The sequence below is a fragment of the Macrosteles quadrilineatus genome, unplaced genomic scaffold (assembly GCF_028750875.1).
Source record: "Macrosteles quadrilineatus isolate MER2022 unplaced genomic scaffold, UCM_ALF_1.0 Scaffold_4__1_contigs__length_99947679, whole genome shotgun sequence".
Taxonomy (NCBI): Eukaryota; Metazoa; Arthropoda; class Insecta; order Hemiptera; family Cicadellidae; genus Macrosteles; species Macrosteles quadrilineatus.
This window is the reverse complement of record NW_026542597.1, coordinates 51,268,109-51,289,046: the sequence shown is the minus strand read 5'-3', so window position 1 is coordinate 51,289,046 and position 20,938 is coordinate 51,268,109. Positions and strand designations below refer to the sequence as shown.

General features: G+C 31.6%; 1 protein-coding gene across 2 annotated transcripts in view; it reads right to left on the bottom strand.

The window, feature by feature from the left end:
- The window catches only part of LOC128991802 (arrestin homolog), a 413,899-nt gene that overhangs the window by 56,231 nt on the left and 336,730 nt on the right, over positions 1 to 20,938 (bottom strand). For both annotated transcript variants that reach the window (XM_054414992.1, XM_054414993.1), the window contains exon 3: positions 6,939 to 6,968. In XM_054414992.1, coding sequence (XP_054270967.1) covers positions 6,939 to 6,968 — 30 coding nt within the window. The remainder of the gene's footprint in view (positions 1 to 6,938; positions 6,969 to 20,938) is intronic.

Sequence of the window (20,938 nt, the reverse complement as noted above, 5' to 3'; positions counted from 1 at the left end):
AAGGTTTACGACAATTATTCATCCCACTTAGTTGATATCAGAGTGATAGTGGTAGTGCCATCAAAATATTAAAATGTTAATTTATTAAATGGACAAAAATGAGTATAAAATATTAATATGACTATTGCGTAGTTTACAAAATATGGTTGATTTCCTCACTGCATACAATATTTCCGATACTTGGTACGAGTTAATATTACAGTACTTAAATTACTTGCTTCATCTCCTTTTGAAAACCCCTTCGGTTAGTATTCGAATCGTGACGAATAATCGCCATATTTTTAGTAAAGACAACCAAAATTTTTATATTTAAATTTGTAAATTGTAAATCTTAAGCTACCATGCTATTATTATGAACTAGTTAACTGTTGCAGTTTGTTTGTTTATAGATTTATTATGATCAAACTTGGAAAATTAATTATTTTATACTAAGTTATTGATATTTTACTAAAAAAAGCACACTATAATAACCTACCTGTAGCAGGAAACCTAGGTACCTGTTGAATCTAATTTTATTTAAATACAATTAATAAAACATCCAATCAAATGGAAATTTGCTGAGTCTGCAGGTTTGCTGTAGCTGAGTTGTTTTACTCATAAAATAAAGCTTAAATTTTAAGATTTTATAGTATCACACTATTTAACTAAATGGGATAGATTATCATAATCCTTGAAAGTAACGGTCAATTTCCAAGTGTTTCGCCTATTTTTGGTAAATAGAAAAAACCAAATATACTTAATAACAAATAACTCAAAATCCGTTGGGTTTAGAGAAATATGGTAAATACAAAAAATGTGTATTTTTAGATTACCTACATTTTGTATATTTAACTTTGACCTGTATCTCTAATAATAAAGTCACTATAGCGAAAAATACAGAAATATGCCGCCATTTTCCAATATGGCGGCCGTAGCACAGCTTCAATTTTAGGGGACTTTTAGTATGTTCAAAAGGAAGGTACACCCAACATCTGTACCAAATTCCCCGGTTGTGCTAATTTTTTTTAGGTTTATGGAATTTTTCTCTTATTTTTACTGCACTATAAGGCGATACCATTTCGCAAGTTGAAGATATTTTATGATATTTCATGAGGTAAGTGGGCTCAGAAAAATCATGTCAGATAGAAGGTTGGAAGTTTTATTATACTGTGTTTAGACTCTCCACCTGTAGTAGTTTTAATGGTAAAAATAACTGGTTTTGACACAGATTGAGAGAATAAACAAGGTTACTGAAACCATCCAGAATATATCAATTTCAACACCCTCTGAGAACCGAGAGTCATATTTTTGGATCGATGAATTAAAGAAAATAGAATACAGTAAATTAAAAATAAAAGTACCCCTTGCATATACCAAAGTGCAATATAAAAAACTGCATTAACTAAAATAAATCATTTAAACATGTAAAAAAAATCTAAATGTGTAAATTTTGGCTTAATAAGGCATGAAAATAATTCTGGTAAATAAATGTAGAGAGGAACAATAGGCCATTAACTTGACAAATGTAATGGAGTTTTATCCAACATCGTTATTTCCTGATTGCAATGAAACTCTCACGAAACTTCCGTAACTTCGTAATATTTGTATTGAAGCACGTTCGTTAATGTTGTTACAGAATCGTGTTTTAGTCGTCTAAAATGAAAATGAGAGAAGAAAATGGGTTAACATAAGTTAAAATATCAAGAGTTTAAATTATGTTAAAATTCAAGGTGAAAAGTGTAGTGTATACACGTTTCGACAGTATAATAATACAACTTTAGCCATTTGATATAGTTCTGTTATAGGTCTGCATCAATATTTCGCACTAGAATATGCTAATAGTTACTGAAACATTAATACATACGATTCGGGTAAGCTGCTTCTTTATTTTTTTGGCAATACATTTTGAATATACTGTTTATAGTTTGTTCCTATAGTAAACATATAAAATAAACGACAAAAGCAAATAGCTTATGATAGAACTCGTTTGTACAAACTTATTAATTACACGTTTTTACTTTTTATCAGCACATGTAAGACGTACTTTAATATGCGTTACTAAATTATAATATTCAAGCAACGATTAATAATTTAGCTAATTTTTACAGTTCAACTTTTTAATGTTTACACTCATAATACACTTTCTATCCAACTGTTCATCATAATTATAAAATGACCACAAATACTAAAATATCCGCAGTATTATTATATTTGTATAAAAAATAATAGCTTTATATAAATTGACTCTTGTTCCAAGTCTCTTGACACAAAGGCCAGGACTTAAAAGGGGTTGAAGTTACTGCGCTTCGTTACAAAGAACTCAACACTTTGATGTTGTTACATACAAATTGGGGTTGAACCTGCCACTCGGATATTCATACCACGATTTTCCTAGTATATTGTCAAGCCCAACAAAGATGCTTGAAGAATGTTTCTTATTCGTAGATTTGTTGTAACATGCAGACATATTGTAACAAGTGTTGTGTCCAACATAGCCAAGTGTTTCTGTTGCTGTCGATTTTTATGAGGCTGGTTTTACCCCTATTAAAATAACAAAAAGTGAAGCTAAGTTCATCGAAGTGTTGTATTAAGTATTCATGTAGTTTAAAAAAGTTTTACTCTGTTCATTGTGACCTAATATAACGTAAAAAAATACCTCCACCGTAGCAAACCTGTCGACTTTAATAAAATGCCTTTTATTAAAGGGTTAATTTGGAAAACCTTTTCACAGAATTGAAGGGCATTGGGGACCGTAAAGTCAAAATTGTATGAAATTTTAAGTACTGTAATTGTATTGCAAATAAATAAGTAATTTGGAGTTTTATTACCAAAAATCTTAACTATCAAGTTAAAGAACATAGTTTTCATAACCGTCGTGTATCAAACAAATACAGCCTTTACTGCATTCAATTAGGTCCTCATCTCTTATGTCAAGTTTCATACATGAAAAGTAGAGTGAAACTTTAACCAGGTAAAATACAAAATAAAACTCCAGTTACATTAACAAAGATAATGGTATTATTTCAAAGATTTTCGTAAAAACAGAATGACGTATAAAAGCAAATGACATTGTACTCCGTAAAACCAATTACCACAATACTCAACGAGACATGCTTGACATCAGTTGCACTAAATTGGTAACATCTAGTGTCGAAAATAGTTCCACTGATTGGTTTGGCGAAGGACGTAAAATAAAAACATCTTTGTGCAGGGCTATATCTGGACAAATACTGGGAAATAAAAAAAAACCTATCAGTAACAATAGTTCATTAAATGACTCGCTGGTTCACTCGCTTAGATGTTTTTAAATTACAGTAATGAAACGCATTATCCTTACAAAATTATGCAAATAATTGTTGGTGGTTGGTTTGATTTTTTACAAAGTTTCACCCATGTTAGTTATTATCGATTGTTACGCTTTCTATACAATGTATAAGAGAACACATTAGTACAAATTTTGATGATACATATGAAAGATTAGCCTTTGGATTGTCAGAATTAACAAATAAAACATAAGAGTGACTGTGTTTAATTTACACACAAAATACATAAAGGTTGATTCTTCAAGTAATAATACGAACTTCAGTAGACTACAATGAACGTAAACGTCTGTGTGTAGATTGAAACAAATAATGTAATTATTTAAAATATTAAAGTTATTACAGTATTCAGTTTGAAACAAAAATGGTAAATCTTTAGGAAAAAAAAGAAAAATAACAATTAGAACAGAAAACGAAAACGTACGAATTCGTTTCAACAAAAACATGCACTAGATTAAACTTAAAAGTATATCTCAAAAACATACAAAAGAAATGTAACAAACAATGATAATAATTTACTGTAAGATAATTCAAACAATAATATCGGTAATGGAAAAGTAAGGGAAACTAAGAACTTAAAAGTAAAACATTTCAGACGGATATTAAGTATGAATAAAATAATTGAATTGATCGATTTATAAATTCTAAAAAAACAAACATACCCCTTAAAGATGAGATTAATGCAATCACAATCGATAAAAAAGTTATATAAACGATCTACGATCCACAGATCCTTTACTCTCTCCCTCTTTTCTTTCACCAGGTGGAATACATTACAGTAAAAGTGTCAACGGACGCTCAGAGTCGTGAATATTTGAAACCACTCGGTGAAACACTATCAGAATCGCGTTAGCTGTAATGCAAACACAAATCCTCTCGTCAGGCAACATCCCCACCGTGTTTTGTGGTTTTGCGATACACTTGATACGAAACATTTGTCGAAATACACTATCTTTATATTTGAACATTTGTATGTAAACTTATAGAGGTGTTGTGTTGCGACACCAAATATCAACCAATACCAACGCCAAATATCAACATTGATCGCTACAATGAATGAATTCAACATGACCTGTGCATTACTAATCTGAGTTATGCAAGGTCCATTGTGCGACGAGACTGTACTGCTTATTGTTTGATGGCAGGAGTGTACACTACAGCTTGCTTACCTCAAGGCATATAACCTTGCCTTTGGCGCTATTGTTGCCGCATGAATACTTTATAGAAAGGGTCGGCGATTGTCGAAGTAGACTCGTAGAGTAATGAATTAAGTAGACTTAAAAAACAACAGGTATCCATATGGATTTGTATTTAACCTCTTTAAAAATTTCACTGCATAACACTTCAACGGATGGATCAAATCTAGTGTTTATTGATAATATAAAAATATATAGCATTACCCATACAATTATTTGATGATCAAAATATGAAATAAATATTACGTTGTTGATGAATACAAGCATACCCATACACTTTTAGTTTACTTATGTATGAACCATGATCATGATGTATGATTATAAATCATCATACCATTTTCCATTGAAACGCATGAACATATATTCTGAGCGTAATAAATATGTAAAATTATTTTAAACATTCAATGTAACATTCAATGAAATTTCATTAAAATACTTAATGATATAAAAATAAGAAATCATAAGTTATGACTCAAGGGGCGTTGTTAGTTAAAATCATGTTATTTGAAAACTCTCCTCTATAAATGGAGAATTTCGAAGGAAAGAAGGACATAAAGACTGACATCCGCCCCGCAGATGACCTCAAATACATCTCAGTATGTTTTAACACACAGTAGAGAATGTTGAACAGATTACAATGTAAACGAGGGGTTGGCTATCTCTGTCATTAGTGAGTACAACATTGTGTAGATACCAGTACAACACGGCACAATACCTCCTAACTGTGTATTACGTTATAACGTGCAAACGAACTTCTACTGACTTTGGTATTAGCGAATTTTCGATAGAAAAAAACTATTAACGTAGGTTGTTATGATATGAACCCGGGACCGATTCACGTTTCATTTTGACCAGAAGCAAAAAACACTACCTGTTTATACTCGCAAGTATATGAGCAGAATCATGTTTTTTCTTTGCATAATACTCTGCATGAATAAATTTCACCTAACGTCCTACAAGGATAAACACAAAGTAAACACTACTCCCAATTCCCACATTTGAGAGGCCATTTTGTATTAGATGCTAAGTGACACTCGATCTTTCCAACTTATTGCTACTTTATACTGACACAGAGTCCCTAAATCACTCTGAAGAAGACAAACTCCTAGAACATACCTCAGTGGACTTGTCACCTACTGTAAAATCCCAAGAAAAGATTCCCCTGACAGAATTAATACTTCTCAAGCGAAAAACCGATAGTTGTAAAACTAAATGTTTGGCTACAGATATAAATTACAATTAGGGGTTTCTTAAAATAAACATGATATTATTTCAAATATATATACAACTAAAAACAACCTACATATTAAAAATAATGTAATAATCTTTGAGCTCAGACAATGTGTAATTATAATTCAGTCCAACATTGTTTGATGACGGCAGAAAACACGTAAATTAATCTTACCTAAAATGAATTGGTGACGTGAAACACTAAAACGCTTTTAAGCCATCTGCCACTAATTAATTCATGTTGTTGCTTATACGTTGACGTAATTAACATCATTCATTGCTGTAAGGGAGCGAGCTGGTCTAGTGGTATAGTGTGGATCCGAGGTAGAGCCTGATATCTATGATATGAAGGAACATAAAAAAATGATCAGTAGAATCTCTGGTTTAACATAAGAGATTTAGATTCCATTCAAAATTAGGATATTTATTTTCTCTCAGATATAAAAAAGTGTTAGAGAGTGAAATTTATAAAAACATATCTCAATCAACTATCTAAAATCTTTTAGAAAACTTGTTATATCCTTTACAACAATTTTACTTATGTCACTATTAACTAAACTAATAGTAACTATATAAATCTGAAACTATAGAAGTCTTCAAGATTAATAAATCCCTGATTATTTGCATTATATTAAACCAATTAACTAGCCATGGTTTAGTGGCTAAGAAATGCACTGTACTATGCATGTATAACGTAAAGCTATATACTGTAACGCGTGATTCAGTATTTTTGATAGAAAGGAAATGTCGAGGTCAGACTGCTGTTATTCATCACTTGTCGTTTCCGCGTCTCTTTCATTGATGGATGTGTTCACTGACAGTGTAGCTTATCCACCGGTTCTATTTGTCATAAAAAATTTGAATATTATGACAGGTAAATATAAAACGAGAAATGGAATAAATATTGGTTGGATATCAATAACGCTATCGTTTAACTTTATCGTTTAGGTGTTAAAATAAGATGTTGTGCTATTAAAATCACAGAAATATTGGTGACATTTTGTCTGCGATGCCGGTGTGTAACCCGCCAAGATTATGCAAGTTAAGTCCATCCATACCATCACCTAGTGTTTCATTCCTTAATTAAACAACTTGTGCTGTGTCCCATGTTCCCCGGCACCAAGTTTACATGCATTTTTTTCAAGCTCACTAACTTGAAGACTTAAGTTTAATAAGTTCAAACGAATTCTAAAGTTGAAAATGAAAATCTCACCTTTGCGAACTGAGAACATCCGAGCAATCTCTGAAACAAAGAATAATACAATTATTACCATTTTAGTCATATCAATATCAGGGTACCAAATGTCTACTATACATTAATAGACAAGCATGTTTCTTTAAAACCTTTTTCTCAATTCGTGTACATCGTAGGGAAAATCTAAGCATACTGTTAGAAAGAAGATATTTTCCAGTAGGTGTTCAGAATTTCTTTATAAATTAAAATAGGTGAAAAATATGCACACAAAATTAATCTAAAATAAAAAAATCTAACATGGGTCTTATGGGTTGCCATCCTGGTGACGAAATAACAACGAAATATAAACAGAAAACAAAACTAAATGGACGAAATTTCAATCCTATATTTTATTTACAGCATGGAGTGAAAGTAGATAAGCCTGTACCTTTGACTTATAACCAAGCATTCCATCCCCATGTTAAAGTTATCGCTAGTTTTAAAAATTAAATTCATCGTAGTTGATGTGAGCCACCAACAGATTGCGCTGATCTATATGACTAATTTATATCAAGTACACAAGTTTTTTTTACCAAGTCAAACTTATGGAATGATTTATTATGAGCTATAGAAACTGTTATGACCCATCAAATTTTTAAGCAACAAAAGATAAGGTTGAAATAGAATTTTGGACACGAATTCTGTGACTGACTCACATAACTACACGTTTTCAATAAAAAATTGTGACACCTGGTCCATATAGGTACGACGTCTACTTCAGTATCCTATAGTCAATGTGTGTAAATTAGATATTTTTTTATTTTTTTGGTCGTCTTTTCAACAGCTGGAAGACCTCTAGTTTTAATTATAACTTGATGGATTATAACCCAAAAGCGTATTCATCTAGGTGCTTACCACTATAATAAATTATTTGTAAACCGTAATTAATTGCAAAGCTTTCAACAGTTAACATATTGGTAAGACTAATTCATTACCGGAGTAACATATACACAAGATATCAGCTTGTTAACCTCCGTGTTCACTAAGGTGGTTTGTCTACAAACTTGCCTCTAAGCTTACGTTGTAGCTTTACCTCTGAAATGGGAGTTTTGACAGTCAAAGTGAACTATATCCATCTTCTACTATGCTAGCTATGCTTCTACTAATAATAATAATAATACTAAAAAAAAAACTTTTTGTAACATTTTACAGAGATGAAAACTAGAATTAGTTTAGAAAGCCAGTCAAACTATCAAAACTAAATACTTGTTTAATACGTTATATAATTTAGCCAAATCTAATTTCTACAATTTTTACAAATAAAAAATCACATCTGTATCTTTGCTTGTAAAGCCTTTTATGATTATTTTGTTAGCTTAAAATTTGAATTGCGTCGCTAAGGTTTTAAGTATATTATTTTATGTATGTATACTGATTTCACATTTGTCACTCACCAGGCTCTTTTTTTTAATAAGTGGTTAAATGAGGTAGTATATTTGATGTGAGAGATTACTATACTTTATTTGTCATACATCATTCATCATGTGTACGTAAATATTAAATTCATACAATGCATGACCGTTGATTTGTAAAATGTCCTGTCGATACATTATCCCGAAGGTACATCTCAGCTATCAATACACACGTTCGCCATTGATTACAACTCCCAGAGCTCCATTATCTGACCTTCATCTGTCCGTTAACAATATAGGTTTGATAGTGGATACTCAGGATTCACCATCTATTGAAATTCGTCCTCAATCGCTTCATAACGTTTGTCCAACAGATGTTTGCAATGTAGTGTTCCTTCAATAGGCACATAAAAGGGTAGGCTACATCTAAAATACTACTAACCTCTGAATTACTCTAACTAGACATTACTAATCTAATAACTTCGACAATTTGCTATTCTAATAAAATGTTGGCGGTATTAAGATTATGAAATAACGGTTTTGTATTATTTGTTGTTGTTGGACTGAACTAAATGGAGGATACTGATAGAAATGGATGGAAATAATAGAACATACGGATGAGTTAGAGCTAGCTATAGGGGAGAGAGAACTATTGTTTATCACTCTTTGTCTCTGTTTTACACAAATGTACATTCCAACGGCGTGCCCAGCATTGCTTGTTTGTCATGTTTAATCTTTGTCAACCTAATTATTATTTGTTGTTGTATATGTTTTAAAATAATTTTAAACACAAGTTAGGTTTTATGGTCACATCGTTGTTACCTTTAGAGGTCAATAGTAATTTAACAATGCAAAACAAAGATATTTTTGCCACCCAGGATGTTATTAAAAACATATTAACTTCAGTCTTCAACTTTCTCGAATATACTTGATACACTAACAGTGGATTCATGGAATAAACTAATCGAATACAATATTAATGTCATATCTAAGGATTGTGTTCAGTTTTTTTAATACTTACTTCTATAAGAAGAATAAGTAGAATACTTATTTCTAAACAAATTTAGAGCAAAACTTATATTGTAATTTAATGATGTTTCGTCACGACTATCCAATATGAATTTAATATTATTGTTTCAGAGTGTGTTAATCAAATTGACGATTTAAATTTTCAATGACTAAATAAATTAATGCTCAGTGAGTATAAAACACACAAATTTCTTTCTCAGCATCCCCCAATAGCTTTTATTAAATTTGGACCCTACACAACAATATCTTAATCCTCTAGAAAATAAATAGGACAATGTAAGCAGTGTCTAGCCGTTCTTAAGAGAGTCCTCTTATTAACACAACAATATCCTAATCAGCAAGGTAAACAAGACAACGGACGGTAAGCAGTGTCTAGCCGTTCTAAAGAGAGTCCTCGTAATTTCACAACAATATCCTAATCAGCAAGGTAAACAAGACAACGGACGGTAAGCAGTGTCTAGCCGTTCTCAAGAGAGTCCTCTTACTAACACAACAATGTCCTAATCAGCAAGGTAAACAAGACAACGGACGGTAAGCAGTGTCTAGCCGTTCTAAAGAGAGTCCTCTTATTAACACAACAATGTCCTAATCAGCAAGGTAAACAAGACAACGGACGGTAAGAAGTGTCTAGCCGTTCTCAAGAGAGTCCTCTTACTAACACAACAATGTCCTAATCAACAAGGTAAACAGGACAACACAAGGTAAGCAGTGTCTAGCCGTTCTAAAGAGAGTCCTCTTATTAACACAACAATGTCCTAATCAGCAAGGTAAACAAGACAACGGACGGTAAGAAGTGTCTAGCCGTTCTAAAGAGAGTCCTCTTACTAACACAACAATGTCCTAATCAGCAAGGTAAACAAGACAACGGATGGTAAGAAGTGTCTAGCCGTTCTAAAGAGAGTCCTCTTACTAACACAACAATGTCCTAATCAGCAAGGTAAACAGTACAACACAAGGTAAGCAGTGTCTAGCCGTTCTCAAGAGAGTCCTCTTATTAACACAACAATGTCCTAATCAACAAGGTAAACAGGACAACACAAGGTAAGCAGTGTCTAGCCGTTCTAAAGAGAGTCCTCTTATTAACACAACAATGTCCTAATCAGCAAGGTAAACAAGACAACGGACGGTAAGAAGTGTCTAGCCGTTCTCAAGAGAGTCCTCTTACTAACACAACAATGTCCTAAACAACAAGGTAAACAGGACAACACAAGGTAAGCAGTGTCTAGCCGTTCTAAAGAGAGTCCTCTTATTAACACAACAATGTCCTAATCAGCAAGGTAAACAAGACAACGGACGGTAAGAAGTGTCTAGCCGTTCTAAAGAGAGTCCTCTTACTAACACAACAATGTCCTAATCAGCAAGGTAAACAAGACAACGGATGGTAAGAAGTGTCTAGCCGTTCTAAAGAGAGTCCTCTTACTAACACAACAATGTCCTAATCAGCAAGGTAAACAGTACAACACAAGGTAAGCAGTGTCTAGCCGTTCTCAAGAGAGTCCTCTTATTAACACAACAATGTCCTAATCAGCAAGGTAAACAAGACAACGGACGGTAAGCAGTGTCTAGCCGTTCTAAAGGGAGTTCTCATATTAACACAACAATATTTTAATCATTAAGGTAAACAAGACAACACAAGGTAAACCGTGTCTAGCCGTCCACAGAGAATTCCCGTATTTTGGTTGCTTGTCTCTTGGTTAATTTCCCTCGACGGAGATTTCCTGCTCTACAGGTTGCTGGCTTTTTTTTACCCAAAGACACCACGTAGTTAATTTTCATACTTTACCACTAGGGTTTTAATTGTTTGTTACGCCCCAAAATGTTTATACCATCTTTATTCGGTGTTTAGTTGACATACACTTCTCTATAGAACCAGGATAGGAGTTTTGTACGGATTGCAAAATACTTAAAAAATGTTGATTACAATTTGTTGGTTAGTTTAAATCTGTTACGTTAAATTAAGTTTGAATTGCATCGCATTAAATAGGATTTGGTCATAAGTCATAAGTCTTTATTTACCATTAAATGCAATAAGTACAATAGGGTCGTCTGTCACAATTCTATAAAATTTAGTGATATCGTAAAATAGATTGTGAATAAGCTTAACAAAGGTTGAGAATTTTTCTTTCGGCGAATCTCTTGTGCATTGAGACAGTTTGTTGAGTAGTTTAATGCCTGAAACAGGAAAAGAGCATATTGATTCTAGGTACAAAGATATCAAACGTGTTTGTCGGGGTGGCTACAAGATAGTATTATACTAGTAATTAACTTTGTTTTGAGTTTCGGTTGGATCGATATTGAATGAAGCGCATGGCTTCGGTTCCTTGATCCTGGGTTCAAATCCCTCCAATGACTTTAGATATATAACACCGATCCTTGAGGCCTGGCCTGATGTTATGTCTAAAAACGTTTAATGGGTTCCCACTAAAAGGTTGGTAGCATATCATGTGAAGGAGAGAAATAAACAAATTGTAGTTAAGAACAGCATCATTATCCAGTGAAATGAAGTTTTGTAAGCCCTTAATTCCTTATTACAAGTTAAACTACGCGGTTGTAACGGCGCGACGGCGGGTAATTTTGTCTGAAGCAACTTGTTAGTTAAACTCCGTTATCTTCCAAGTTCTGACATGGCTTTTCATTGTTAATTACACAATTTTACCATGAAAGAGTTTATCACTCAGTTAATAGCTGCTGTATCACACTACATTTTTTAGAAAACTACATTATTTGGAGATGTTTGAAATGGTTTTATAATAGAGAGTTTTCAGGCATTTAAAACTTAGAGAGTATAAGTGAAATTTTATAGCCTTTTCTATAGTCACATCTTTCAGTGAGAGAAATATTAAACTAAGATACATAACATACATATCACAGTTAATTGTGTTGTTTAGTTCTGTACCTCGTTCGACATAGCTTTAGTCAACTCGGGATAACAAAAGGCAACCTTATGTAGATTCTTAAAGGTTAACGTAACTTGCTTGTATCATTGACGTTATATACTTAAGTAAAAATTCAATATAAACAATACGTGACTAATAAATACTAAAATCCTTTTAGCATTACCAGCAACCTTACGACACTAACTGTTTTACATGATTAACTATAAACTTTGTTCTGTAGTCAACTCTGCAACTAGGTTTCTTACAAAGAAATAATTTATACCCACTTTGCATGCTACCAAGTTTACTGTATTGCTTCAAAACTGTCAAATATAAACTATCAAAATTGTGGTGTGTTAATTAATAATTTATAATGTACCATTAATTAATAACTCCTTCAGTCTAATAGTACGTGGATTCTAATGTCTTATATGATTACAGGACAGTCAGACAATCCTTATAGAAGTCTTCAAGTTATGAAAGCCTAACTTCAAATTAATAATCAAGCCATAAATAAATATATTATTTTATTTTGTTTTCGTTCAGATTTCTCGGGTTAAATTTTAATTAGTATTAATAATGGAAAGATAGCGTAAAAGATATTTCAAAATATTGAAAACAGGAATGTTTGAATCTATTACAGCTCATAAATATTCACAATTCCTTCAAACTACGTTTCCAAACACCAAAGACCAGTGTGAACCACTGAATATACTGAAGACCAATCAATTTTATAAAAGTTAAGAAATAATATTGGCAAAACAAATAAAATCAACCATTTGATTGAACACAATCCCCTCGTTGATTAAGTGATGTTCCAGTTGAAAGTCACGTAGATTCAGCAGGTCCGAGCTCATGCATAATGTAGACGATGTCTGTGCCTCGTTATAAGATGTTTAGGACACAAATTGCTCCTCTGTCCACGTGCTGAGTAGAGGTCATCTCTAAGTCATTACTTTATACTTTAGGTGAGATTCTCATACAAAATTCACATTTGTAAATACTACGTGAAAATGTTTAATATTTACTTCTCAGGGTCCTGATGATTTTAATCTTTTGTTAGTAGAATTTGGTTTATACACGGAATTTCTATCAAATTTGTCTATTGACTTCAATACAGGTATCACAGTAAGGCATATTCCTAAGACTTGATTATCAGTTATAATACCACAGAAAAGGTTTCATATATTTATAAAAGAATTAAGTATTTTTAGGAAAGCTCATTTTAATTTAGCATACATTAAGAATGGTAAATACATAATCAAACATATTTCATTATAGAGAGAATTTTATTACACGCAACTCGTTTCCCCCCTCTTTATTCCATTTCCTATTAAATTGTCATCTTGTTCTTTCAATGGTGTTCTCCTAGTAGTTACCTAATTTTAGGTAGAGCATAATAGAATTGTCGGACAAGATGTTTTATATATTTAATTTTGATATACATTATTCAATACGTTATAAACATGAACAGAAACTATTGCAAAGCAAGCACATATATAGAGGCATATAGAAAACACAAATTGAAAGCCTTATTGTTATGTTTGTCGTGTAAAACTGGATGGTGAATTTAATCATCAACTGCACGATGTAACTTAATTGATCAATAAACTAGGATCAAGTCTCAACCAGCGTCTTCTTAATATTCTGACTGTAAGTCTCACAAATTCAATTTTCCGAGATAGACCACTCAAATTGCCTTCAGAACATTAAATATCGAGAAAATACACTCTTCATTGCATTATTTTTGGTCTTTCTAAGGTCATTAAAAAGAATGAAAAACGACAATATAAAATAAAAAATATTTGTGTTTTTAGCTTTAACACGAGTTACATGTAATTTCTTGGTAGCAACCCATACACGTGTTTAAAAAATACATATTTAAAAATATTGTAAACATTAGACTTATAAAAGGAGCCTAAAGTACGTCCAAAATATTGAGAGCTACTACTGTGATTACCAATTTATTAACAAATCACATTATACTGTCGAGAATTTTTCAGCCATGGCAAAGTTTCACTTCCATGCACAACTTAGTAAAAATAAAAATAATACTAATGTGAAAAAGCATTATAATTCAATATTAAAGTTAGCAATACAATTTTTAGAATGCATTTTTGTTTGTTTTGCAGATGAAAATGAAAAGCCACATATTATACCAAGATTGTATCATGGTACACTTTCATATGTTGCCTAATTTGATAAGAATATTTATGGATATGCGCTCATATCCAGTTCATGCCGTTACTTTATTAAATTCCTAAATGCGGGTGTTTTCACATTTTACAATCTTACTTTGTTTTTATTATCGAGCTGGAATATGTATTAGAGGTTTTATTAAATAAATTCTCTCTGTAATAAAGACTTTTCTCAAACCTTGAGACGTAGCGATTCAACTACGGACGGAACCCAGTAATTGTGTTTTTGAGTTTATATTATGTTTTGGAATTTCCTAATTCTCAATAAGTGCTAAAAAGTATATACATAAAAATCTGAAAAAAGTGTGTAAATGTATTGTAATAAGAATTAATAGTTGAGAAAGATTGTTGGTATATAAATGACCAACATTATAATCAATATTTCCATAGTTGTATTTATTGACTGGTTGCCAGTTAGATATTTACATCCGTTTATTAATAATTTACAGATTCCTATTTTTGTTCCTATTCATAACGTTAAAGTAAAAGTATTTGTTTATTTGTTTTATTATAGTGGTAAAATATACTATATCTTTCAGTGGACGTATAATTTTAATAATGCACCACAATTTTGTATTCTTGAATCCACTTATTCCTCAATTAATTAGGACTAAAAAATTATTATAAATTAAAAATTATAGCTAAGTATGCATTTTGTTATTCGCACAGTATCACCACTAGTTACGAGCTAGTAACTAGATATGGTCAATAGAGCTGGGACTTGTCGACCATTTGGTGACTTTACTGGTTAGATTTCCCCAGACAAATCATATTATAGGGCTATAAGTAAAACTTCATAGACTAACATTATTCATGCAAATATGTACTAAAGGTATCTGCCATTATATTTATTACTATACTATTATTACAAAAATATCTATGTATTTACTTACAAATATCTTAAGTTAAACCCTTTAAGAATTTTGCATAATCGAGAAACAAACATACAAACATAATGCATTAGTTGATATTAACAGTATAGTACCCATACGAGAGTAGTGCAATACTAAATATAGTATAGTTGTTTTTATATGGTTTGTGGATTTGATTTGAAAAATCATTGTAGCAAAATGTCACAAACAGGTGTACAAAACACTTCCTAACTCCAGTAACAAGTTTCGCCACTTTCAATTTGTCATTTGTAAATATTTAGGGATGAAATTTGGGATGGTTTTAGTTTTGGCATCAGATCAATGTTTATACAAAATAACTTAAGGCTAAACCAGTAATAAAAGAAATTATGAGTGTGTGGACGTTTGTTATTTTTTTCATCTGGATCTCATTGCTGTTTTCACAAAACGGTTGATCAGATTTGAAATATTAATTGCTCCCAAGTTCTATTAAAACTCTACCAATCTTCCAGCAAACGCCTTTCGCCTGATAATTGAAAGAATACAATATACATGCAAATAAACAGCTCCATTGGCTGAATGTTTATCCGCATTTATAAAACGACGATTCTTTGGATATTTGACCATGAACTAACTTATAATTCTTATAAAAATTCCCCAATCGTTTATAGTTTCAAAAGTGTAATAAGACATTACGCGAAAAGCGTTTGTAGATACCTTACTCAAAACAGCTGAATTGAATCTACCTTAATGTGCAACCTTTGCTAAATCAAAATTTAAAAGTCAATCGTTCTAAATATATCGTATTTGATAGGGAGAAAGAGAGGACGCAAACAATGGAGAAAGTTTTACCGAACTGCTCAGCATCGAGATATCTGGAGGCTAGGAATCTGGGATTAGTTTGAACACTGCGGGATGCTCTAAAAATATTCGGTAGGTTTATCAACAGCTGTAGTAATTAAAAAAAACAAACAATACAAATGGTTTGAAAGTGAGTTGTTGCAAGATAGTGTTGTTGCAAATAGGTTGATTTAATGGGTAGTAGATTATTAGCCTATAATATTAAACTTATTAGTATGGTTAGCTGTGCCAGAAACATCGAACTTGGTCTTGTAAAAATTATAAACATACATAAAATCACTGAAACAGTCTTAAAATATGTTAATATTTTGTATTGCATATCATACTATGTTATTTTTAATTCCGGAAATGTTTCCTATAGTGCGAACATACATTACCGCAGTTTCGTGAATGTTTTATTGTTTTGTATGAATACAATTTAAATAAATGAAATATTCATTGAATTCAATACAAATTTCTATAACGAAAATGAGTTTATCAGTATAGGAGCTAACGGATATAAATTGTAAAAGTAAATAATAAATTAAATGAAAATTGGCGCGGAGGAGTGCAGGAAATAGACGTCGCCCCAAAATAAACAACGATCCATCAATGCTGGTTGTCAATGGTTTGATTGGGGCTTGTAACCTAACTGAGCTAAAATAGAGATTATAACTCTAAAATAATCTACTAGATGAGAGATTCATAGATTTTGATTTGAGATAAGAAAGAATTGATTATAATATCTCATATGTTTGGATGAAAATATTTGACGAGAATCCATTTATTGAATAAACACTTTTATTTCCTATGGAGAAGAAAGATGACGAAAGAACTGAACTCATACATTTGAGGTTATAAATATCTACAATGCAACGGTGTAAGCGGTTGTTTAAACAAGCCTAGTGTTTCATCAGAACCATATAATATACCTATCATTGACTTTGTATACAGCAGTTATACATATAATTTAAAAGTAATGGCTGACGACTGTTACGGTATGCAATACACATCCAGCTAAATTTTGATTGTGTTGATAAAGTATATAAATAACTGGTCCAAGAAAACCCGCAATAAAAAATTAATTAAAATATACTACGTGTTTATCTGAAATAACTGTAAATTATAAAGTGTGTTTTACAATTATTTTATAGTACCAGAGCATAATCTGCATTGTACAAATAAAGTGGGGTGTTTTGTTACAATAGCATTAAAGAGTGTAAAATAACAATACATAAATAGAACAACTCAACGCACTCAAACATTACCACGATTAGGCAAATTAAAACATTCTTTAAATTATAAGTATGGATAATGAGTCTACAAGAGAGTATCAAATCAGGATAAAATTTAAAAACAGTAAAAAAAACAGACATAGGATAACCATGTCATATCAGTGAATTACAACAATGTAAAAATCAAAGCAGCTTAAGTGTTTTAGAATAGCACAGAACTCATTTACTAATATGCTGGTAGGTAAGTAAGAAACAGGGTCATAATAACTTTCAAATTACAAACTATATCAGAACCTTTAATTTTCTCACTTTATTGTCCCCTTTTGTATTCTCTAAAGACCTCATTTAATGTTTCCACCAATTTCCCCTCAAGTTGTAAAACTCTAATTGCGGGCCACAAGGTGGGTATTGGTCGTAAAACTTCCTTCTGGAGCCAAGGATTATTCAACTTTCTTTTTTCTTGGCGGAAAAAAAGAAAGTATACAATAGTATATATTGTAGTGTTTTTCAGTGTGCTAGGAAAATTTTAGTAACAGTTGTACTATTATGCCATTCTAACACAAATGTAATTAACAATAAAACTAAATATGTAAAGTGTTCTAGTTTTAGGCATTTGGCAATAGCTTCATTTACTAATTGTAATTTTTTACTCATAAGTACGATCTTCTTAGTGTTACATCCACCCAAAAAGTCTATGGACTAAATCTATGCAAAACTAAGATAATGTAATGTATAGGTACTGTATATTGTGATTAAAAATAGATCACAACCTTCAGAGTTATGATAGTTGTTCAAATATTTACAGGCTTACTTATATTAAGGTGTTTATTTGTACTTCACTTGTTCATTTTAACTTGATGTATATCTTTTATTACAAAAATATCATTAATTTTACCACCGGAATTTGTTAACACCACTTCTAAATTGCCTCATAATTAATACCAACAATATAAATAGCTTTAAATACATACCTGACAATAATAATAGTCCTCATTTTGCAACTTCTAAGAGGACAGCAGTAGTATTAATATTAAATGCAAACTGAGATCTCAGAACACGTAAACTAAATTAGTAGCTAAATCTGATTGGCTGTGGATGATTGATGTTTTACAAAGGCCTGTGAGGATCATAACTCAACTAAGCAGTTATTTGTGACCTAACCCAGCTTACTGTGATGCTTGCTTAGCCAATATTAGAAACAGTAAAGATGATGAATTAAAAATAAATTAATGAAAACACCCGATTCGTAACTAGTACCTGGGGACCGAGCTTTGCCCGGGGATATACGTATATTCGTAGCAACCCAGTAACAAAGAAAGAACCTATAAAAGCATTAAAACGTGAGAAACGTTGATTGTTTTTATCTCTTGTAATTTTTATATTTCTTACTTTTTTATATTCTTAGGGGCACAATTCAGCATATACAAATTAAAAATTAAGACTCATAAGTACTTTTAAATAATTTCTTTAGGATAATGGTATATGAATGTAAATTTGTTATTTTACTAATCAAGCTTATGAATAATTAAAATTATTTTCATCTTTGTTCGAAGTACGTTTATGAGAACGTAACCTACTAGTATCGTGTCAATGACAATGCCTCTCTGGCTGAAGACAAATCACAAAGCTGACAGACACGACAATGCATACATCAATCTGATCCGAGATAGAAGCTTCCACCTTTCACTCAACACTAACTTTTCCACCTTTGAACTACAAGCATTTAGCTTAAACTCAATGGAATAAAACTATCAAGTAAAATATAAATGTAAATACACTTATGGTAAGTGTTATTTATTAAATTATTTTTGGTAGATATATTTAGATATGAGGTAATTTATGTTTGCGTGGATTATTGATTCACTTTCTAAATAATAGGGAAATAAAAAATACAAAAATAATTTAGTTTTCCCCAAACACAAACTGTGCTTAAACAAATTTATTTCGAGTTTGAAAACAAGTTTTACATCCAAACGAAGGGCTAACCATGGGATCGCCTCTTTCGAGCATTCTATCTGAATAATTCGTTAATTATTATTATCCTTAAATTCACGTGGAAAACAATTTCATCTGGACTGATTCAAACCGGCACAACAACGGAATAATCCACTACAGTAAACGTGGATGATATTTTTGTATAATTTATGGCAATGAGGGACAACTCCATTTACTCCACACTCCACACACACCTAATTAGAATACATAAGAACCTACAATTCACATTTGAAATAGAAAATAAAAAATGTATCAATTTCCTGGATGTCACAACATAAACAAAAGCCAATTACAATTCAAAATCTATAGAAAACGAACAATTTCTACTAAAACTTCACATTTCGTTTACATTACAATTACATGCAAGACTATATAAATATCTTATATTAAAAATGTTCAATCTTATGACCTATTGATTGAACAACAATTTGTTGATATAAAATTTGCATATCATGCGACCTCAGCCCGAGGGAGTGTTGGATATTTTCATAAGTCCCCTTTTCTTGATTTCCCCAGACGTACATTTTATTTACTACACTAACCACTAATGTTTTCCTCACAAACTATACTGGAACAGCTATACTCCTTATGATCAAGGTATTGGGAAACATAATACACTCTAATTCATTTTATATTCCAGCGAAAAATAACACTTGGCAAAATGGTTGAACTACAAAAAAAATCCAAGGCAGCAGCCCAAAGGTTTTATCAATTAATGTAACAAATAAGATAATAAAACATTACATTTGAACTATATGAGATTATTGTAAAGTAAAGAATTTTCAGGAAAAGGATGAATTAATATAAGCATCATGTGAAAAAGAGGGGTTTTACAACTTCGGTAACATAGCAACTTGGACATGTTAACATTAAAACATATGGACGCCGGGACCGCGAACACATGAAAGGATAGCACAGTTTAATTAAGAGAGTGGCAGGGTAGATAGTAAGTAACTTTAGCAAGGCTCCCTTGAGGAAACTAATATTTTAATTTATGCACAAGTGCTTATAGAGTTCGTTGATTTCATCTAGTTTGAATATTTACAAAACTTCTACCAATGTTGATTTTAGTGTATAAAAACAAGTCCTGAATAAAAACATGCCAATGCAACGGTTCTTATGCTCATTTTCTTTTTTTCATATACAAAATCAGTTGTGATACGGATTTCCTTGTAATATCGACAAATAAATTGGTTACACACATTAGGACGACTACGAGTAGATTATAATTGAATTACAGAAATGAAAAATCGAGTATATGTTGATAAAGATGTTTAACGTTACATATATTTCCCATAATTCGTTTTTAAATTCATGCACTTTAGAATTTTTGAGTTAAATGCAGTATAATCAGCATTCAGAGTACGAGAGTCTTGATTTTCCCTTGCTATAAAGCAGTTTTGGTGTCAATCGTATATTAATCTGTTTTGAACCACACACATGAAGGTTTAGTTGTGTTACGCAGTTGACATACAAATTTTAATTCACGTGATGAGTGTCACTCACAGAACTGTGTGATTGAATCACATAATACAGCTATGATACCACGTGAAACACATTATCATATAGTATTTAACACACAAATTCAATGCAGTTCTATAAC